This window comes from Serinus canaria, chromosome W (assembly GCF_022539315.1).
Source record: "Serinus canaria isolate serCan28SL12 chromosome W, serCan2020, whole genome shotgun sequence".
Lineage (NCBI taxonomy): Eukaryota > Metazoa > Chordata > Aves > Passeriformes > Fringillidae > Serinus > Serinus canaria.
This window is the reverse complement of record NC_066342.1, coordinates 1,055,373-1,073,603: the sequence shown is the minus strand read 5'-3', so window position 1 is coordinate 1,073,603 and position 18,231 is coordinate 1,055,373. Positions and strand designations below refer to the sequence as shown.

General features: G+C 43.8%; 2 protein-coding genes across 4 annotated transcripts in view; both read left to right on the top strand.

Moving 5' to 3' along the window:
- Nucleotides 1–18,231, top strand: part of LOC127060973 (uncharacterized) — a 959,777-nt gene that overhangs the window by 78,785 nt on the left and 862,761 nt on the right. The gene's annotated exons all lie outside the window — the stretch shown is intronic.
- Nucleotides 1–18,231, top strand: part of LOC103824902 (zinc finger protein 131-like) — a 54,055-nt gene that overhangs the window by 28,682 nt on the left and 7,142 nt on the right. For all 3 annotated transcript variants that reach the window (XM_050986358.1, XM_050986357.1, XM_050986356.1), the window contains one exon: nt 15,332–15,462. In XM_050986358.1, coding sequence (XP_050842315.1) covers nt 15,332–15,462 — 131 coding nt within the window. The remainder of the gene's footprint in view (nt 1–15,331; nt 15,463–18,231) is intronic.

The following is an 18,231-nucleotide window of genomic DNA, read 5'->3' as shown; positions in this document are numbered from 1 at the left end:
TCTTTCAATTTCCTGCGGGCAAAAGGACGGGGGCGGCAGCTTCTCCTTCCTGGTGCCCCACCTGAAGAAAGGCATTAAATAGTGCCAGTGCTGCAGCGGCCACCACTGCCCATGTGGTGTCAGTGGGGTCCATGTCTGATGGCAAAAACATGGTGGATGACTCCCTGATGCGGAACCTGGACGAAATCAACTTCTTGGCGCTGCAGGATCCTGCAGGAATCTTTGAATTTGTGAAACTTGTTGGTAACGGTACCCACAAGTAGCAATTTTTCTTCTAGTCAGAGAAGAGGAGGAAGTGAGGACATATGAGGAAGAAACATGGCAGCACCAAGGTTAGTGGAAAAGAAAGAGGGGGAGGAGGTGCTCCAAACATCGGAGCCGAAATTCCTCTACAAGCCGTAGTGAGGACTATGGTGAAACAAACTGTCCCCCTGTAATGCATGTAGTCCACGGGAGATGCAGAATCTACTCGCAGCTCATGAGAAAAGTGCTCACGCTGGAGTAGGTGGATACCAGAGAAAGCTGTTGTCTAGTAAGAAACCTGAATAAAGAGAGAGGGCCCCTGCTTCCAGAGATAGAGCAAAAAGACCCTTGCTTCCAAACTAGAGCAACCTAGCCTTAAAAGACTGCACCCCATGGACAAGTGACCCACACCACAACAGTTTTGGGAAGACAGTTTGCCCACAGGAGGGGCCCCATGGCATAGCAGAGAAAAGACTCCTCTCCCTGAGTGAACAAAAAAAAGATCTCAAGTGACAAACTGACCAAGACCCCCGTGCCCTGTCTCCCTGCGCTACTGGTGGAAAAGAGAGGAGGACTAGGGGGAAAAAGTGTTTTAAAGGCTTATTTTACATCTCATTATCCTCCTCTGACTGTTAATAATAAATTTACTTTATACCTTTAAATTTGAACCTATGTTGCCCTTAGAGTGTTTTTCTCCCAGTCCTTATCTCAGTTCATGAGCCCTTCATTATTTTTTTTCCCTCTCCTCTGCCCAACTGTAGCAAGAAAAGGTAAGTGAATGACTTTTGTGGGTACCTGGTGTTTGGCCAGTGTCAAACCACAACAACCATCCAACCACTTTCTTACCCATCTAAGAGTCCACCCATTGAATCTCTCTCTCCAATTCACAGAGAAAGATGTTGTGGGGCTCCATGTCAAAGGCTTTACAGAAGTCCACAGAAGGGACATCTGTAGCCTTTCCCTTGTCCACTGATGGAGTCACTCCATCAGAGGAGGCCAGTGGGTTGGTTAGGCAGGACTTGCCCTTGGTGAAGCCATGCTGGTTGTCCTGAATCACCTCCCTGCCCTCCATGTGCCTTTGAAAAACTTTCCCAGAGAATCTGTTCCATGATTTTCCCAGGCACAGAGGTAAAGCTGACAGAGCGATGGTTCCCAGGGTCCTTTCCAGATGGGCTCCATCTCTCTGTTAAAGGTAGAAGGTTTTTAGCTTGTGAACTGGCATAACTTGTTGAGAGGGCTTTAAACTAGGTTTGAAGGGGGAAGGGGATGCTGTTGGGCTGTCTAGAAGCAGGCCCAAGGGTGGTAAGCCTCAGATAGGAGTGAAATCAGCAGCCCAGCTGAGGTGCATATATACTAATGCACACAGCATGGGTAACAAACAAGAAGAGCTGGAGGCCATGGTGCAACAGCAGAGCTATGATGTAACTGCCATCACAGAAATGTGGTGGGGTGACTTGCATGGCTGGAGTGGTGCACTGGATGGCTACAAGCTCTTCAGGAGAGATAGGAAAGGGAGAAGAGGTGGAAGGGTGGCCCTTTATATTAGGGAGGCTTTGGATGCCATAGGTATTGAAACTAATAATGATGAAGTTGAATGCCTATGGGTAAGAATTAGCGGGAAGGCCAATAAGACTGACATCCTCCTGGGAGTCTGTTATCATCCACCCAACCAGGAAGAAGTGGTGGACAATTCATTCTATAAGCAGCTAGACAATGTTTCTGGATCATCAGCCCTTGTTCTTGTTGGCAATTTCAACCTGCTGGACATTTGCTGGGAACTCAATATAGCTGAAAAAAGGCAGTCCAGGAAATTTTTGGAGTTTGCGGAGGACAACTTTTTGTCACAGCTGGTGGGTGAGCCCACCAGGGGAGGGACTCTGTTAGATCTGCTATTTGCAAATAGAGATGGGTTGGTGGGAAATGTGATGGTTGGATGGTTGGAGGCTGCTTGGGGCATAGTGATAATGAAATTATAAAATTCTCAATATTTGGTGAAGTCAAGAGGAACATTAATAAGACTTTTACATTGGACTTTTGGAGGGCGGACTTTGGCCTATTCAGGAGACTTATTCAGAGAGTTCCTTGGGAAGTAGTCCTTAAAAACAAAGGAGTTCAGGAAGGGTGGGCATGCTTCAAAATGGAGATCTTGAGGGTACAGGAACAGACTGTCCCTGTGTGCCAAAAGACAAGTTGACAAGGCAAATGTCCAGCCTGGATAGGCAAGGAGATTTTGGAGGAACTCAGGAATAAAAAAACTATGTGTTATCTTGGGAAGGAGGGTCAGGTCTCTCAGGTAGTATTTCAGAGGGTTGCTAGAATATGTAAAAAATAATTAGGGAGGCTAAAGCTCAGTTTGAACTTAAAATGGTGACTTTTGTAAAGGATAATAAAAAAATGTTTTTATAAATATATTAATGGTAAAAGGAAGAGAAAGACTTACCTTTGTTCTTTATTAGATGCAGAAGGGAACTTTGTAACTGCAGATGAGGAGAAGGCAGAAGTGCTTAATGCCTACTTTGTCTCAGTTTTTAGTGAGAAGACTTGCCTTTACAGGATAACTGTCCTCTTGGGTTGTTCGATGATATCAGGGAGCAGAATGGTCCCCCCATTATCCAAGAGGAGGCAGTCAGAGAACTGCTGAGCTGCTTGGACATTCATAAATCCATGGGACCAGATGGAATCCATCCCAGGGTGATGAGGGAGCAGGCAGATGAGCTTGTGAAGCCACTCTCCACTTACCAGCAGTCCTGGCTCACTGGTGAGGTTCCACATGACTGGAAGCTGGCCAATGTGGCACCCATTCACAAAAAGGATGGGAAGGAGGATCCTGGCAATTATAGGCCAGATAGCCTGACCTCTGTACCAGGTAAGGCTATGGAATGGTTTATATTGAGTGTCATTACACAGAACTTACAGGATGGCCAGGGTATCAGACCCAGCCAGCATGAGTTTAGGAGAGGTAGGTCGTGTTTGACCAACCTGATCTCCTTTTATGAACAAGTAACCTGCCTGGCGGATGCAGGAAAGGCTGTTGATTTTGTGTACCTGGACATCAGCAAGGCCTTTGACACTGCCTCCCACAACATACTCCTGGAAAAGCTGGCAGCCCGTGGCTTGGACAGGAGAACTCTTTGCTTGGTTAGGAACTGGCTGGATGGCCGGGCCCAGAGAGTGCTGGTGAACGGTGCAGCATCCAGCTGGCAGCCAGTCACCAGTGGTGTCCCTCAGGAGTCTGTGCTGGGACCAGTTCTGTTTAATATCTTTATTGATGACATGGATAAAGGGATTGCGTCTTTCATTAGTAAGTTTGTGGATGACACTAAGCTGGCATCGTGTCTCGGTCTGTTGGAGGGTAGGAAGGCTCTGCAGAAAGACTTGGAACGATTGAATGGATGGGCAGAGTAACAGGATGAAGTTTAATAAATCTAAGTGCTGAGTCCTGCATTTTGGCCACAATAACCCCCGGCAACGCTATAGGCTGGGGACAGTGTGGCTGGACAGTGCTTGGGTGGAAAAGGACCTGGGGGTACTGGTCTGTCTCTGTCCCTCTGGGAGCCTTCTCAGGATTTCCTGTCCAGGCCCAAGTCGGCAGACACCGAGGGAGCAACCCCGACACAGCTGACTGCGGGGAGACACTCTCTCGTGCCCTGAGGGCGCTGAGGGCAATTAGACTAGACGCCTTTGCAGCAGAAGAGACACTAGAGACATCGGTGGAAGAAAGGGGCCGACTCTTAGCAGGGGTTAATCCAAGGTTTTATTCAGGAGCTCTAGGGAGCTCCTACACCTCAGGGGGCCTACTGCTGAGAGCCCCGGGAGATGTGCCACATTTAAAGGGAGGTGGAAACCAAAAGTAGATAACATTTTACCAACCAATATGTAGGCGAGACTGGGGGTTGCACGGCCGGGACGGACGGAGACGAGAGATCTCTGAAGCCAGGTCGTGGAACTTGCGGTTTATTGCAAAGGGCGTGGGTACAGGGCCCAGCTGGGAGCTGCCAGCTGCAGCTCGGAGCAGGCCCGAGAGAAGAGAGAGGATGAGAAGGTAACAGCGTAAAAGGCAAGAGCTAAGAGCATAGAAAAGTAAGAGCAATAGCAAAAGCAAGAGAGCAAGAGAGCGAAGTTCCCGTTACAATACAATAAATCATCTTCTGTGTTGAATATTCTGATTCTCGCTAACCAATCTAGTAGAGCATACGAATCCTATAGCATTTACATACAGCCTATAAGAATCACCACATTACCATATTGTGGTACATTTTAAACCCTAAATCTACTCTTCGGACCCCTTCTGCCAAGCTGGCAGGGTCTGCTCTGACCCTTGGACCTGCCTGCTTGCAGAGGGTATTGTTTCATCAAGAGGGGATTACCTTCATCCGGCCACACCATTGTTTTCCCGTTGTTCAGTAACTAAGGGATGTCAAAGCTTGCTTTCATTTCAATCTCGCTTATAGTTTCTATATTCTCAAAATCTTTTGCCAGGCAATCATATTTGTAAGGCTTTCCTGTTTCATCTTCCCCAACACCAATAAATGACCCTAAGGGATGGGTACTGGGGGATAGACATTTAGGACAGCGTATAAAACAAGTCTCGGGGGGCTGACACCCGGCCTCTGGCTAACCACTCGACATCTTGAACCAAAGCTTCTAGATGAAGAGGATGGATGCTGAGTGATTGACAGAGAGCCAGGGTGGGGATTTGGGGATGATATCATCAAGAGAGAGGAATTACATAGGTAAAGGGAAAGGGGGTACAGTCTGGGGTAAACTATTTGGGAAAACTACAGGGATACAAAAACCAAACTACTTCAAAGTATTACAAAGTATAAAAACATACTACAACACTGGTCGATAGCTGTCGCAGTGAGGGAAGTTGGGACGCTCAATATGAGAGTTCAGCAAGCTTCGTTTATTGATTAGAGCATCAGACATTTAAGCACAATACATAATAAGCTCATGCATATTCTGTAAGCTAAGCAATCTATTGATTATATTATAAATATCAATTCTTATCTTGCTCCCTCATTCTTTAAGACTTACATCTCTCTTTTCTCATGCTTCGCTCTCGGTTACATCATCCGGCTATCAAACTACAACTATACTCAAGGTCACAGCGTCTTCACAGGTGCGGGGCCTCAGATTAGCTGGGTCTGGTACTTTTCTAATTCTCAGCTATCCAGAGCATGTCTATGTGACCTTTGTCATGTAACCAGTCCTCAACAATTCCCCTGTTTTCTTTTTGCACAAGCAATGTTTGATTAAATGCAGCAGATATTATCTTTTGCATTATATTTTGTAAGCACACACAAAAACAAGGCAAAACTAATACTATTAGTAAAACTATAATGCTTACTATAATGCTAGCTTTAACAATAAAGCGTAACTATGATTTTAGGCTTAAAGATTTAAGCTATCTATTAACACTAAGCCTGATTCTACTTGTAAATTTCTAGTTAGCCTCCGCAACTCAGAGAGCTGGGAGTGGATGGACTGTGAATGGTCAGAAAGATTCATACAACACATGCTTTCAAATTCTTCACAGCCATGACCTTGTGCAAGCAAAAGAAAATCAATTGCAGCTCTATTTTGAAGCATTGCATGGCGAATAGAATCAACATCAAGCAAAAGGCTAGAAAGCGCCATAGAAGTGGCACTGGTTTGCTTTGCAAGCTAGCATCTCAACTTATTTAGGGTGGCATGGGCACCTGCTGCTGCCCCCCCGGAGCTAAAAAGGATGCCGCAATTATGGCTCTTGGGGACTAAAATTTTACATCATCTTTGCAGTCAGCAGTAAATGCGTGGGCCATCTTACTTCGATGATGGTGGCGGTTCATGTTTAGTATCATGGAAGTGTTAGGTGTAAGTAGAGATAGTTGTCTAATTGTACATGGCCTCTCTCGCAGCATAGATGGGATACCAGGCCAGGCACGGTCTCTACATATTAAAAAGTAACTTGTCGGCAATTGAATAGGGTCATTTGATGAGATTGACACTTTCTTTGTGGTATAATTGCACCAAGCTGTTGCATTACGGTAGACAGCTAGGCTGGAAGTTACAATAGTAGAATGGTTTTTGGTTGACAGCTGGCTTACATGGTTAAAATTAAGGCATGCATCTGCTATCACTGAACTTAACAGTTCTAATTCTTGGGGTTCCTGTGGTGCTATGGGAAAATGAGAAACTCATTGGTCTCAATTATCAACACTTGCCCTAGCATTGCTGGTCTTGCAGGTGGGTGTATTTGAAGGGCATGGCTACGGATCTGCTGGTAGCCTAACCAAGCAGGTTGTAAATGGATTACTTGGTGAAGACAATGACAAACAAATGGCCTCTTGATTGGTTAGGTTTGCTAGAGTGACCCAAATACTAGTCTTAGGTTGAGTTGGGGCTATGCGGGGAATTCCTACCCCTCCTTCTGCATGACTCGCTGTTTCCACTAGGAGGAGGCATGCGAGCAAAAACGACAACACAACTCAATCCATTCTCAGGGGTAAACTATCTACTGCAGCGGAATTCTAAGGCCATAGTCACAGACGGCTTCCTCTGTTTTGGATAGCTGCTGACTTTGGATCTTATCCACCACTCTTTGGACCTCCTACCTCAGTCGCACTATGACCTTCTGTTCTTCACTTTCAAATAAAGCTACACCTTCCAAACTTGGTAACTCTGTCACCTGTTGTATTGCCCTAGTTATATTCTGCCGGTGCTACTGAAAGTTACAGTTTAGGCACCATAAGCCATACAATCTCTTTTGGTGTACCCACAGGGTTTCTTTACAGCCCCCACACTAGAGCTTAATCTAAGCACGACAGTGCCTATTGTGACAATTTAGGCACTGTATATGACAATGACTCCCTGGATACACGTCTTTTAATGCGTCCACCAGCTCAGTAAGATCTTCAAGCGTCTGCCAATTCACCCAGCAACGCCCCAGCATATGTATCACTGGCTGGATGATCGGGTCTATGGCCAGATGGAGCTGAAGTATCCCTCTGTTCTACTCCTCCTCTGACGCCAGCATGACTGACTGCAGGTTTGGTCCACCGGCTCAGGACCCAGATGTTGCCTGTTGGGGTAAGCACACAAAGATAACCCCTGCCCACAAAGACCACTTCTGCAGGTCCATTCTACTGTTTTGTCTTGGGGTCTCTGTAAAAGACCCACATGGGTGGCTGTTTTTGCTTTTCTGTATGGCTAACATGATGCCTAATTACAGGAGGCTCTTGGTGGTCACCAAACACACACAAATGATTCATTACAAACAGGCTCTTATTAACTCTTTCATGTGGGTCTATTATGTTCTGAAATTTCTCAAGATACTTCTTCACAGTTCCATTAGCTCGTTCCACTATTGCCTGACTTGTAGGGGAATGAGCTATGCCAGTTACATGCTTTATATCCCATGTTTGCATAAATTGCATAACTGTCCTGCTTTTATAGGCAGGTCCATTGTCAGTTTTGATGCAATGAGGCACCCCCGTAACTGCAAAACAACTTGTAAGGTGCCGTTTTACATCCCTTGACTTTTCACCAGGCTGAGGGGTAGCCCAAATCATGTGGCTGTAGGTATTAATGGTAACATGCAGGTGTTTTAATCGACCTAATGCAGGCACATGCGTGACATCCATCTGCCACACTTCATTGGCCTTCAACCCCCTCAGATTTACTCCTGCCCCAAGCCCCAGACCCTGATTATGATGGCTGCATATAGGACAGGCCTTCATGATGGTCCTAGCCTCTTCCAGGGAGAGGCCATATGCTCGGTGGAGACCCCAGGCATTTTGATGGAATATTGCATGAGCCTCTCTAGCTCGGCACTGAGGCAACAATGGGGCTTCTGTCATCACAGTCACTAGATGATCTGCCCTTGCATTGCCCTCTCTAAGTCCTTGGTCCCATTGATGACTGTGAATGTGCAAAACAGCATAGCTGGCAGTCCTTTGCTGTGTGGCCCGCTGGAGCTGCATTAGGAGCTCTCCTAACCGTTTATTGACCATGTCCCTAATACTTGCATCCTCAATGTGGTTCACTACCCCTGCCACATATAATGAGTCTGTGACAACGTTCAAGGGTTTGTGCAACCAATGGGACAGGGCCCAGACTACTGCCAACAGCTCAAGGGTCTGCAGGGAATCGTTCTGTTCTGCTTGCAGGACTTGATGATGCCATCTATCAACGTCTCTCCAAGTGGCGGCAGCTGTTTAAAAACTGTAACAGCATTTGGCAGTGGTTGATCAACCCACTTCAGGATATTGATCCAGCCCTTATTTGCCATCCATGCTAATACAGATGATTTTAAAAGCTTAATGCGAATTGCAGCTCCATCTTCTAACAATGCAGTCTGGAGGGCTGTGGAGTTGAGCAAATACCACTTAAGGTCCTCTTCACGGATAGGAACGTGAATTTCACCTGGTCGTTCTCCTGTAATTTGCAGAATTCAGAGTCTGCCTCTCTTAATAAGCTCCGCCAAAGTCCGTACTTTTTCTTGCACTGTTCTTCGGGGCTGTAGGGGAGGGGCAATCCACTCTAACACGATCTGTTTGGCTGCCTGCTTCTCTCTTGTTTATTTTTTGTGCTGCGTAATGGCTTTTAATAGGTGCTTATCTCTTGCCAGGATGGTAAGATTTAATGGAATGCTTTCTTGGCAGCGATGAGTGACGTGATGGGCAACTATGGAGGTAATGTCTTGTAGTACTCTTTTTTTGTCGTGAAGTTAAGGATACTCTAGCTGCAGGGTCTGTACTCTTTAGAAGAGGTCGCAGCTCTTCAAGATATTCGTTGGGAATGCTGACAATCAGGTGAAGCTATTGCAGATCTTTTAGTAGCTGTTGAGCATCATGGAGTGTTTGAAGATCAATCATAATAGTGAGTTTTTGAGGCTGGATATGTTGGTCAGTGATTTTCTACTCTAGGTATTTCTAAGGGCTCGTTTCTTGCACATTCTCTGCAGCAATCACTAGGCTTTGTTGCTGGAGTTGTTGAGCTAGTTGTTGTTTCTGCTCTGGAGAGAACGGTGATTATTGAGCAAAAAGAATGTCATTTATATAATGGTAAATGATAGTTTCGGGCTACGCCTTTCGAATTGGCTGTAAGGCTGCATCAACATACAATTGAAAAAGAGTCAGTGAGTAACGCATGCCTTGTGGGAGTACAGTCCATTCATATCTCTGGGCAGGCTTTTCTCGATTTAACGCAGGCAAGGTAAAAGCAAAGCGCTGCTTATCTGCTTTATGCAAGGCGATGGTGAAAAAGTAGTTTTTTAAATCAATAATGAGGAGAGACCATCTTTCAGGAAGCATTGCAGGATTAGGCAGTCTGGGTTGCAAGGCTCTTATACTATGCATCTGATCATTAACGTCACGTAGATCATGCAGGAGCCGATATTTGCTAGATTTCTTCTTGATTACAAAAACAGGAGTATTCTAAGGGCTAACAGATAAACGGAGATGTCTTTGGTCAAACTGCTCCTGTACTAGCTTGTGTGCCTGAATGAGACTTTCTCTTTTTAGAGGCCATTGCTCAACTCACACTGGGTCTTCTGTTTTCTATCGGAGTGGGATTGGGTATAAAGGGAGATCTGTGGTAAGGACTATTTTTAACTGTGCTAACACATCACGGCCTAGCAAGGCGTGGACACCCTCAGGGAGTGGTATTACAGAAACTGTGCAGGTAACAGTCTTTCTCTCTATAATAATTTTCAGCAGAGGGCATTTTTGTGCAAGCGTGAGTCTTCTTACTCTTGTGACTGTGGCACTTGCCACATGGGTGGGCCACTGAGGTGGCCATTTCTGCGTCTCTATGATACTGACATTTGTGCCTGTGTCTAGGAGCACAACTAGGGCGATGGTTTGACTCTGATACTGAACGTCAATATGTTTTTTAGGATGATGCCTTAAGTCTACTGTTAGCAATGCCATTGTTCTTGTGGAACTAAAACTACTTTCACCACATTGCTGCTCACTAAACGGTAAAGTTCTTCTAGTTGATTGAGGCAAGGGAATCAATTGAGCAGTCTTTGATCCGGCTGGAATAAACAACGGTGGGAATAATGTTTGTGCTATTATTTGTATTTCACTTGTATAATCAGCATCAATTAGTCTAACAAGAACAGTAAGTTCCAACATGCTGGTAGATGAGCATCCAATCAGTAAAGCTCTCACTGGTTGTCTGCCTGCTGTAACAGGCTTTTTGATTCTGGTTTGGATGCGTTGCGGCTTGCAGTCTATTAAGGTACAATCTATTGAGGTTGCTAGGTCTAAACTGAGGCTTCCGCTGGTTGCGGGGCGGAGGGAGGAGGCGCTTGTGCTGGGAAGGCGCTCGGGTTCTGGGCTGCCACTTGTGTCGGAGCGGGGCGACCCCCCCCACTCTGCTTCTCGTTTTTCGAGACGCGCCGGCAGGCTAAGTCACTGTGAGCGTCGGACTTGCAGCGCCGGCACTACACAGCTCTTTTTGTACAATTCCGTCTAACATGACTAGCAATTCTACAGCGGTAGCATCGGAGTCGTGATGGTCTCTTTTCTTGAGGTTGATTTACTGACGCTTGCAAGGGGGCAAGGGTGGCCAACACTTGACTCTACATCGCTTGCGCTTGCTCTTTTAAACTATTTCTCAATTTTTTTACTGCCTCTACTAACATAGCTTGCGGCCCCACCGGTACCTGAGTCATTCGTTCTAAAGTTTCTTCAACAGTTTAGGTACTAGGGACTGTAACAAGTATATTCTGAGTGGTGGAATTGTAATTTTGTAAGGCACATTGCTTTAGTAGTGCTCTGTGCATATAATCAGGGACTCTTGTTGTCTGAATAGCATTTGCCACTCTGTCAATAAAAAACTTAAATGGCTCTTCTCTTTCTTGTTTAATGCTCATGTATGAGGGAATACCCCCTGGGGATTTCACTCTATCGAGCCCCACCTGGGCTAACTTCATCGCCTCCCTTAACTTCTCGGGCCTGATTAACGCTTGCACCTCTGTTCTTAAGTATGCCTCTATCTCCATAAGCTCTTCTAGGGTAACTCCATATAGCGGATCTCCTGGCTGTCTCAGGGTAGCTACAGACTCTTGGCACGCAGCCTGCCAGTGAACATTAAGCAACAATTGTTGATGTTGGGTGAGCACTAGCTTCATGAGGCTTTTAATATCTGATGGCAACAGTATGTTTTCTCTCCACAAATAATTCAACATCTGGCGGGTGGGTTCTCTATGGATACTGCACTCGCTTACAGTGGCACAAAGTTGTGCCAGCCACTTCTAATTTAAAGTAGTAATCATGGCTTGCAAGCTTCTGGCAGGATTCGGTGTGTAAACTACTGGACAAGCTACTTCAAGTAAGGCATCAGCAGCCGCTCGGTCACTTGCGGCTATCGCCTCTCCTGCAAGTTCTCGCCAAACTTTGCGCCTTTCATTAGCAATTCGCACTGCCTCTGGGTCAAGCATTTCTTCTGTTTTTTCTTCGCCGTCCCCTCCAGCCGGAGGGGGGGGGGCGAATCCCCCGCTGTTAGCGGTGGTGCAGAGGGGACGGCTCGGGCGGCCGCTGCTGAGACCATCCCCTCCGGCAAGTACACCGTATTTGTTGATGGGGGGAGGGGATAAGAAGACACAGACGTTGAGGCGCCGTTATTCTCACTAGGAACAGGCATTCCCAGCCGAGCGGAGGCTGCCTGAGCAGCCTTCTGCTCTGCTTGGTATTGTTTTAATGCATTAGCAACTATCTGCCAAGTTTTAGAAATATTTTTTGCAGTTTTACAATCATCTAGCACAGCTTCTCACAACTTATCTCCAAACTTATGCCACTCTAATTTTTCAAAAACTTGGCTGGGGTTTGCAAAACACTCTTTTGCAACTCTATATGCAAGCAATCTCGGGAGCTCTTTTCCCAGGTCAATACCCTGTAATCTTCACTTTTCTAAAAAGCATTTAAAAAGATCATACGCTGCTTGTCTTTCTATTACTTTCTAATTTAAATGCCAGCGCTGTTGCAGCCCTTGCAAGACGTTGGCGGCGTTCGTCGGCCGAGACCCTCTTGTGAGGTCGCCCGGGGCCGGAGACTAGCTCTTTGCCTCCCGTGCTGCTTCAGGACTGACACGGATACTGCACTGGACTGTGGCCAACAGGTTAAGCTGAGACTCTTCTCTAGGGTCGCCTGGAGCATGGAGCACTAGCTCTTTTGCCAACCCCCTCTCAAGGGTCTTTCTTCAAGGTGTGGAGCACAAGCTCTTTCGCCTCTCCCCTCTTTTAGGGTCCCTGTTCAAGGAGCCATTTGTCGCAGTGAGGGAAGTTGGGACGCTCAATATGAGAGTTCAGCAAGCTTCGTTTATTGATTAGAGCATCAGACATTTAAGCACAATACATAATAAGCTCATGCATATTCTGTAAGCTAAGCAATCTATTGATTATATTATAAATATCAATTCTTATCTTGCTCCCTCATTCTTTAAGTCTTACATCTCTCTTTTCTCATGCTTCGCTCTCGGTTACATCATCCGGCTATCAAACTACAACTATACTCAAGGCCACAGCGTCTTCACAAGTGCGAGGCCTCAGATTAGCTGAGTCTAGTACTTTTCCAATTCTCAGCTCTCCAGAGCATGTCTATGTGACCTTTGTCATGTAACCAGTCCCCAGCAGATAGCCAGCTGAACATGAGCCAGCAGTGTGCCCTGGTGGCCAAGAAGGCCAACGGCATCCTGGCCTGTATCAGGAATACTGTGGCCAGCAGGACCAGGGAAGTCATCCTTCCCCTATATTCGGCACTGGTGAGGTCACACCTTGAGTACTGTGTCCAGTTCTGGGCCCCTCAGTTTAGGAAGGACATTGAGACATTTGAGCACATCCAGAGGAGGGCAATAAGGCTGGTGTGGGGCTTGGAACACAAGCCCTATGAGGAACGACTAAAGGAGCTGGGGTTGTTTAGCCTGGAGAAAAGGAGACTCAGAGGTGACATTATCACTCTCTACAACTTCCTGAAAGGTGGCTGTAGCCAGGTGGGGGTTGGTCTCTTTCACCAGGCAGCAACTGACAGAACCAGAGGACACAGTCTCAAGCTGCATCAAGGGAAATATAGGTTGGATATTAGGAAAAAGTTTTTTACAGAAAGGGTGATAAAGTTCTGGAATGGTCTGCCTGGGGAGGTTGTGGAATCACCATCCCTGGATGTGTTTAAAAAAAGATTGGATGTGGCACTTGGTGCCATGGTTTAGTAGAGGTGTTAGGGCATGGGTTGGACTCGATGATCTTGAAGGTCTTTTCCAACCTAGTCATTCTGTGAAATATGTGAATTCTACCCTTTTTAAAGACAGGGACAATGTTTCTCTTTTTCCAGTCACCTGGGATTTCACCTGACTGCCATGGCTTTTCAAATATCGTGGAGAGTTGCTTGGCAACTACATCAGCCAATTCCCTCAGGACTCTGGGATGCATTTTATCAGGTCCCATGGACTTATGTGCATTCAGGTTCCTCAGGTGGTCATGAGCCTGATCTTAGAGTGGGAGGGACTTTGCTCCCCCAGTCCCCGTCCTGCTGTCCATCCATTTGACAGGTGTGGGAAGAGAGGTTGGTATTGAAGATTGAGTCAAAATAGTTGAGTACCTCAGCCTTCTCTTTCTCCATTGTTGCTAGTTTTCCAGCACTGTTTATCAGGGGGTAACACTTTATTTGACCTTCCTTTTCTAGCTGACAGACCTGTAGAAGCCCTTCCTGTTATTCTTTGTGTCCCTTGCCAAGTTCAGTTCTTGGCCTTCCCCATCCCATCTCTACTACAACCAAACTCCATCTCTATACTCTTCTCAGGATAGCTATCCTTGTTCCCACTACCTGTGCATTTCCTTCTTTCCCTTTAGTTTGACCAGCAGTTCCCCACTCAGCCATGCCAGTCTCTTGCCTTCCTTGTCCAGTTTTTTACTCCTGGAGATCACCTCCTGGGGTATTCTTTAGATTCACCAATGTATTTGGTTGCTCGTGCAATGTCTGTGATTTTTGATCTGCGAGACAGACAGTAGTTCAGCATACTCTGCGTTACCTGTATGAAAGTTTCCAAAAGTGTAGCCTTCTTTAAGCATTCAGGGGAATGTTCCCTCCATTTAATGTTTTTCTATGGCCTTTGGGTGTATAAGTGAGAATTATAGACTACTTGTAGATTTCTTTTGAAAAGTTAGATGCTGCTGAATATCTTTATTTCTAAAAATACAGGTTTATTTGCTTTCCATCTCAGTTAGCAATAATTATGACATCCCTGAAAATGTAGGCTTTTAAACTGAATTGAGCTAGAATAGATTCTTATGTTACTCAATGAAATGTCTCAGCCTCTTTTGGAGTTCATTAAATAGTTTGTTTCAATAGTGATGTTGGTATCAGTACCTCCACAGATTAATTATCAGACTTAGAAGAAACACACTGTTACCAATTTTTTGTACTTTAATTTTCTTGAAGTTCATTGTATTTCTGCATGATGAAATTAGTAAACAGAGACAGCAGCTGCTCTTTGTTACTATTTGATGATGGTAATAACAGTATACTACTTTGAATTAAAGTTTCTGGGCCTGGTTTCTTTTAATACCAATGAATTGTTACTTCATGGTCATTCTGTGCCAACTTCTTTTTCTGGAGCTTAGTTTCAGCTCTCAAGCATAAGCTGTCATTGTTCTTGAAAATAAAACTTTGTATTATTTAAATACCTCCTTCTTTAATGTGTCACTTTGTATATACCAATGTTGAGTCTTTAACTGTTATTATCAGGTGAAAAGAGAGAAATAGCTCCTATTTCTTTAAGATATTTCATCAGAATAATAGCCTAACTTTCATAAAAACCTGCATATACCTTAAATGACACTGGGAATTATGTTACTTTATCATGTCTGTGGGTTTTATTTTGTTTTGTCCAGTCTGTTGTGTTTTTATAAATGAGAGTTATGACTCCACATTAGGTTTTTGCAATTTTATTTACATAAAATTTACATAGAATGTCTTTTTCTTCTGTAGAATAGTCCAGTTGGCCACATCTTTACAGCATATTTATCCAACCTACACAAAAGGAAGAGCTGAGCAAAAACTGGCTGGTTTTATACACTTACAAATCCCCGTGTTTGTCTTAACAGGTGAAAAACCATTTGAATGTCCAAACTGCCATGAGCATTTTGCTAGGAATAGTACACTCAAATGTCACCTGACAGCCTGTCAGTCTGGAGCTGGAGCTAAAAAGGGAAGAAAGAAGCTGTACGAATGTCAGGTGGGTAATAGAAGTAGCAGAGTTTGAGGCTAGACACCTTCCTGTGCTGAGGGAGGGAGTGTGAGAGTACTGAGCAGGAAAGGCATAGAGAGTGGACTTTTGTATCCAAGAACTATTTTTAGCAAAATAAATTATAAAGGCTGCATTCAACCATGACATGAAGGTAAATTCTTATATCTAAGTAGTTCTATTTAAAATATGAAATTACTGATATGGAGCTTCATAATAGTTAATCAGTTAGATTCTTGTGAGTAGGTAAGTGTTCATCTGCATCTTACTAATCTTTCTGCTTCTTGATGCACAGACCTAGGCCTTTCCTCCTTGTGAGCATGCTTCACTAAAGTCCAAAATACAAAGTACTATTTTATTTCCTGTGATGGTAGCTCTCTAGCCAGAGAGAGAGAAAGCTTATAGCTAAGTTTTCCTAGAATCAGCCTGGGAAGCTGTAGGGAGCTGGAGATAAACATTGATAGCCAAATATTAAAACAACCTGCAGGTGGTGTTTTTCTAATAATCTGTTTTGCTGTTTTTCTCATAAGATTGTTTACAAATGGGTGTCTTGTTAATTAGCCAAACAGGTGAAATGTATTGATTAAATGACCAATCAGGTCCACCCATAGTGAACTACGCTATAAAAGAAGAGAGGATGAAATAAATGAGGTCTGTCCTACTTTGCCTTCTGATTCAACTGTGTGTTATCTCTGACTCAATGGTGACAATTTCCTAATTTATTATTTTTCTGTTTAATACCAATATACTGACTGGTTGGTCATTTCAAGTTATGGTGACAATCTGTAAAGTCTTTTAAGCAAATATAAATGCTGTAGATGGATAGCTAGGGTACTTGGTTACTATGCAACTGACATGTGAAAAGCTGTTCAGAAGAATATTCTGAAAAGCTAGAAAATATGAGAGCTGAGGTTGGTTGTAGCATTTTTATTTGCCATTTTGCTGCCCCACTGCTGTGACAGTCTCAAATAAGGCTCTCACCTTATTCAGTTCACAGAATTGCTGTGATTTGAGGTTAAACTGGGTCATATAATAAAGAAAACTGTTAGATATTGGCTTTATTTGTTTGAAAAAAAGAATGGTCTTATTCACAGAAAGCAGCAAATACTGCAGGAGGTGAATAAGTTCATCATTTAATCAGAAGTTTCACCGACGCTGTGGCATTGCTTAGTTGTTATACTAGACTAAAGTTACTTATTGGGAGCATGCCTTTGTCTGAAAAGATAAGTTTGTTTTGAACATGAGAGCTACTATATAATGCAAAATTATACCTAGGAGCTTCACTGAAGATACTGTTTTGTCTTTGTTAGCCTTTGGTTTAATTACTTCACCTTGTAGCTTTCTGTTGCAGATAACTGTGAATATGGGTTAGTGTTATTTCAGCCTGCAGCAACTACAAGAATTCTTGCATAAATTCTTGATTTTTTTTCTGTTTAAAACTGAATTTGAATAGTGTTCAATAAATAAAATCTTGGCTCACTGAACAAGAAGGAAAAAACAAAATTGCACTTGCTTGATGAGCACTTTGGATGCTCTTCAGTGAATGCCGTGAGTACTGAATTAGGCTCCACATGGCAAGAACAGTAATTATGTGCTTGGGCATTACTCATAGTCATTACCTTTATGTATGACTAAATAATTTTGAGTACTTATCTATAAGGTTAGTATTTTAAGAAGTCTGTGTGTGGAACTTCTTTCTAAAGCATGAGCCTATGGGACACGCATATACAAAAAGCATGTTGCTAGCATCACAAATGTGGTATTAAGATTTCAACAGCAAAATGGGGGTATTCAGCTCCATTACACAGACCCATTCCTTGAGTTAATCCCTGTCAGATACTCCATCATCCTTTTGTGCTGTTGTTGTAAATTGAGGAGATGGAACATTCTGTTTCAAAATTATTTGCCAACAGTGAAGGGGTTCCAACAGTGAAATGCATGTTCTTTGCTTCTTTCTGAAGCTAAGAGCACTTGTATGGACAGAAACCCCTGACCCTGTTTCTTTGCTCCAAGCCTGACTCAACCCCACTCTTCTCTCTCTTCTACCCTGGCGCCTCATTAATTTTGGCAGTCTTTGTGTATTGTTTTCAAGCTACTTACCTCACTGCCAGCTGAAGGGAAGTGTGCTCATGTGCTTTATGAAAATAGTATGTCTGCAGTCAAAGCAGTACTTTTAGCTGGAAGAGACTAAAAAGATGGAGTTTTAAGAGATTTTTATTTGCTAAAATTGCTCAAATATTTTTTTTTTTGAAATGGCAAAATGTGAGAGTTTAGTCTATCCAGCTAAATCTTACAATACCATGAACAAATGAAAACTGATAAATAAGAGTAGGCTATTAGTACTGCATCTAGAACTTCAGTAAAAGGACAGTTTGAATTGAACTTTGATCATATGATATTATTACATAAATAGATTTCCACTCAAAATTCTAGCATCAGATGTTTATTGGGGTGTGAATCTGTATGTGAATTTCACATAAAGTTAAAATAGGAAAGCTTGTACATGCTGTACTGGCTGATTAGTTTTGTAGGTATCCTCTGTATGCACAAGTCAAAATGGCACACTTTATCTTAAAAATAAATAAATACCAGGTCTTCTGTTCATTTGAAGCTGATTTCTCTGCTTTTACCTCTAACATACATGGTGGGGTTTTTTAATCCAAGTAGCAAGAAGCTACGCTATGTGAAGCCATGATCTGAAATAGGCACTATACTTAGTTATATTTCTCTTGGCACTGTTTAACACACTGTATCTTTTGT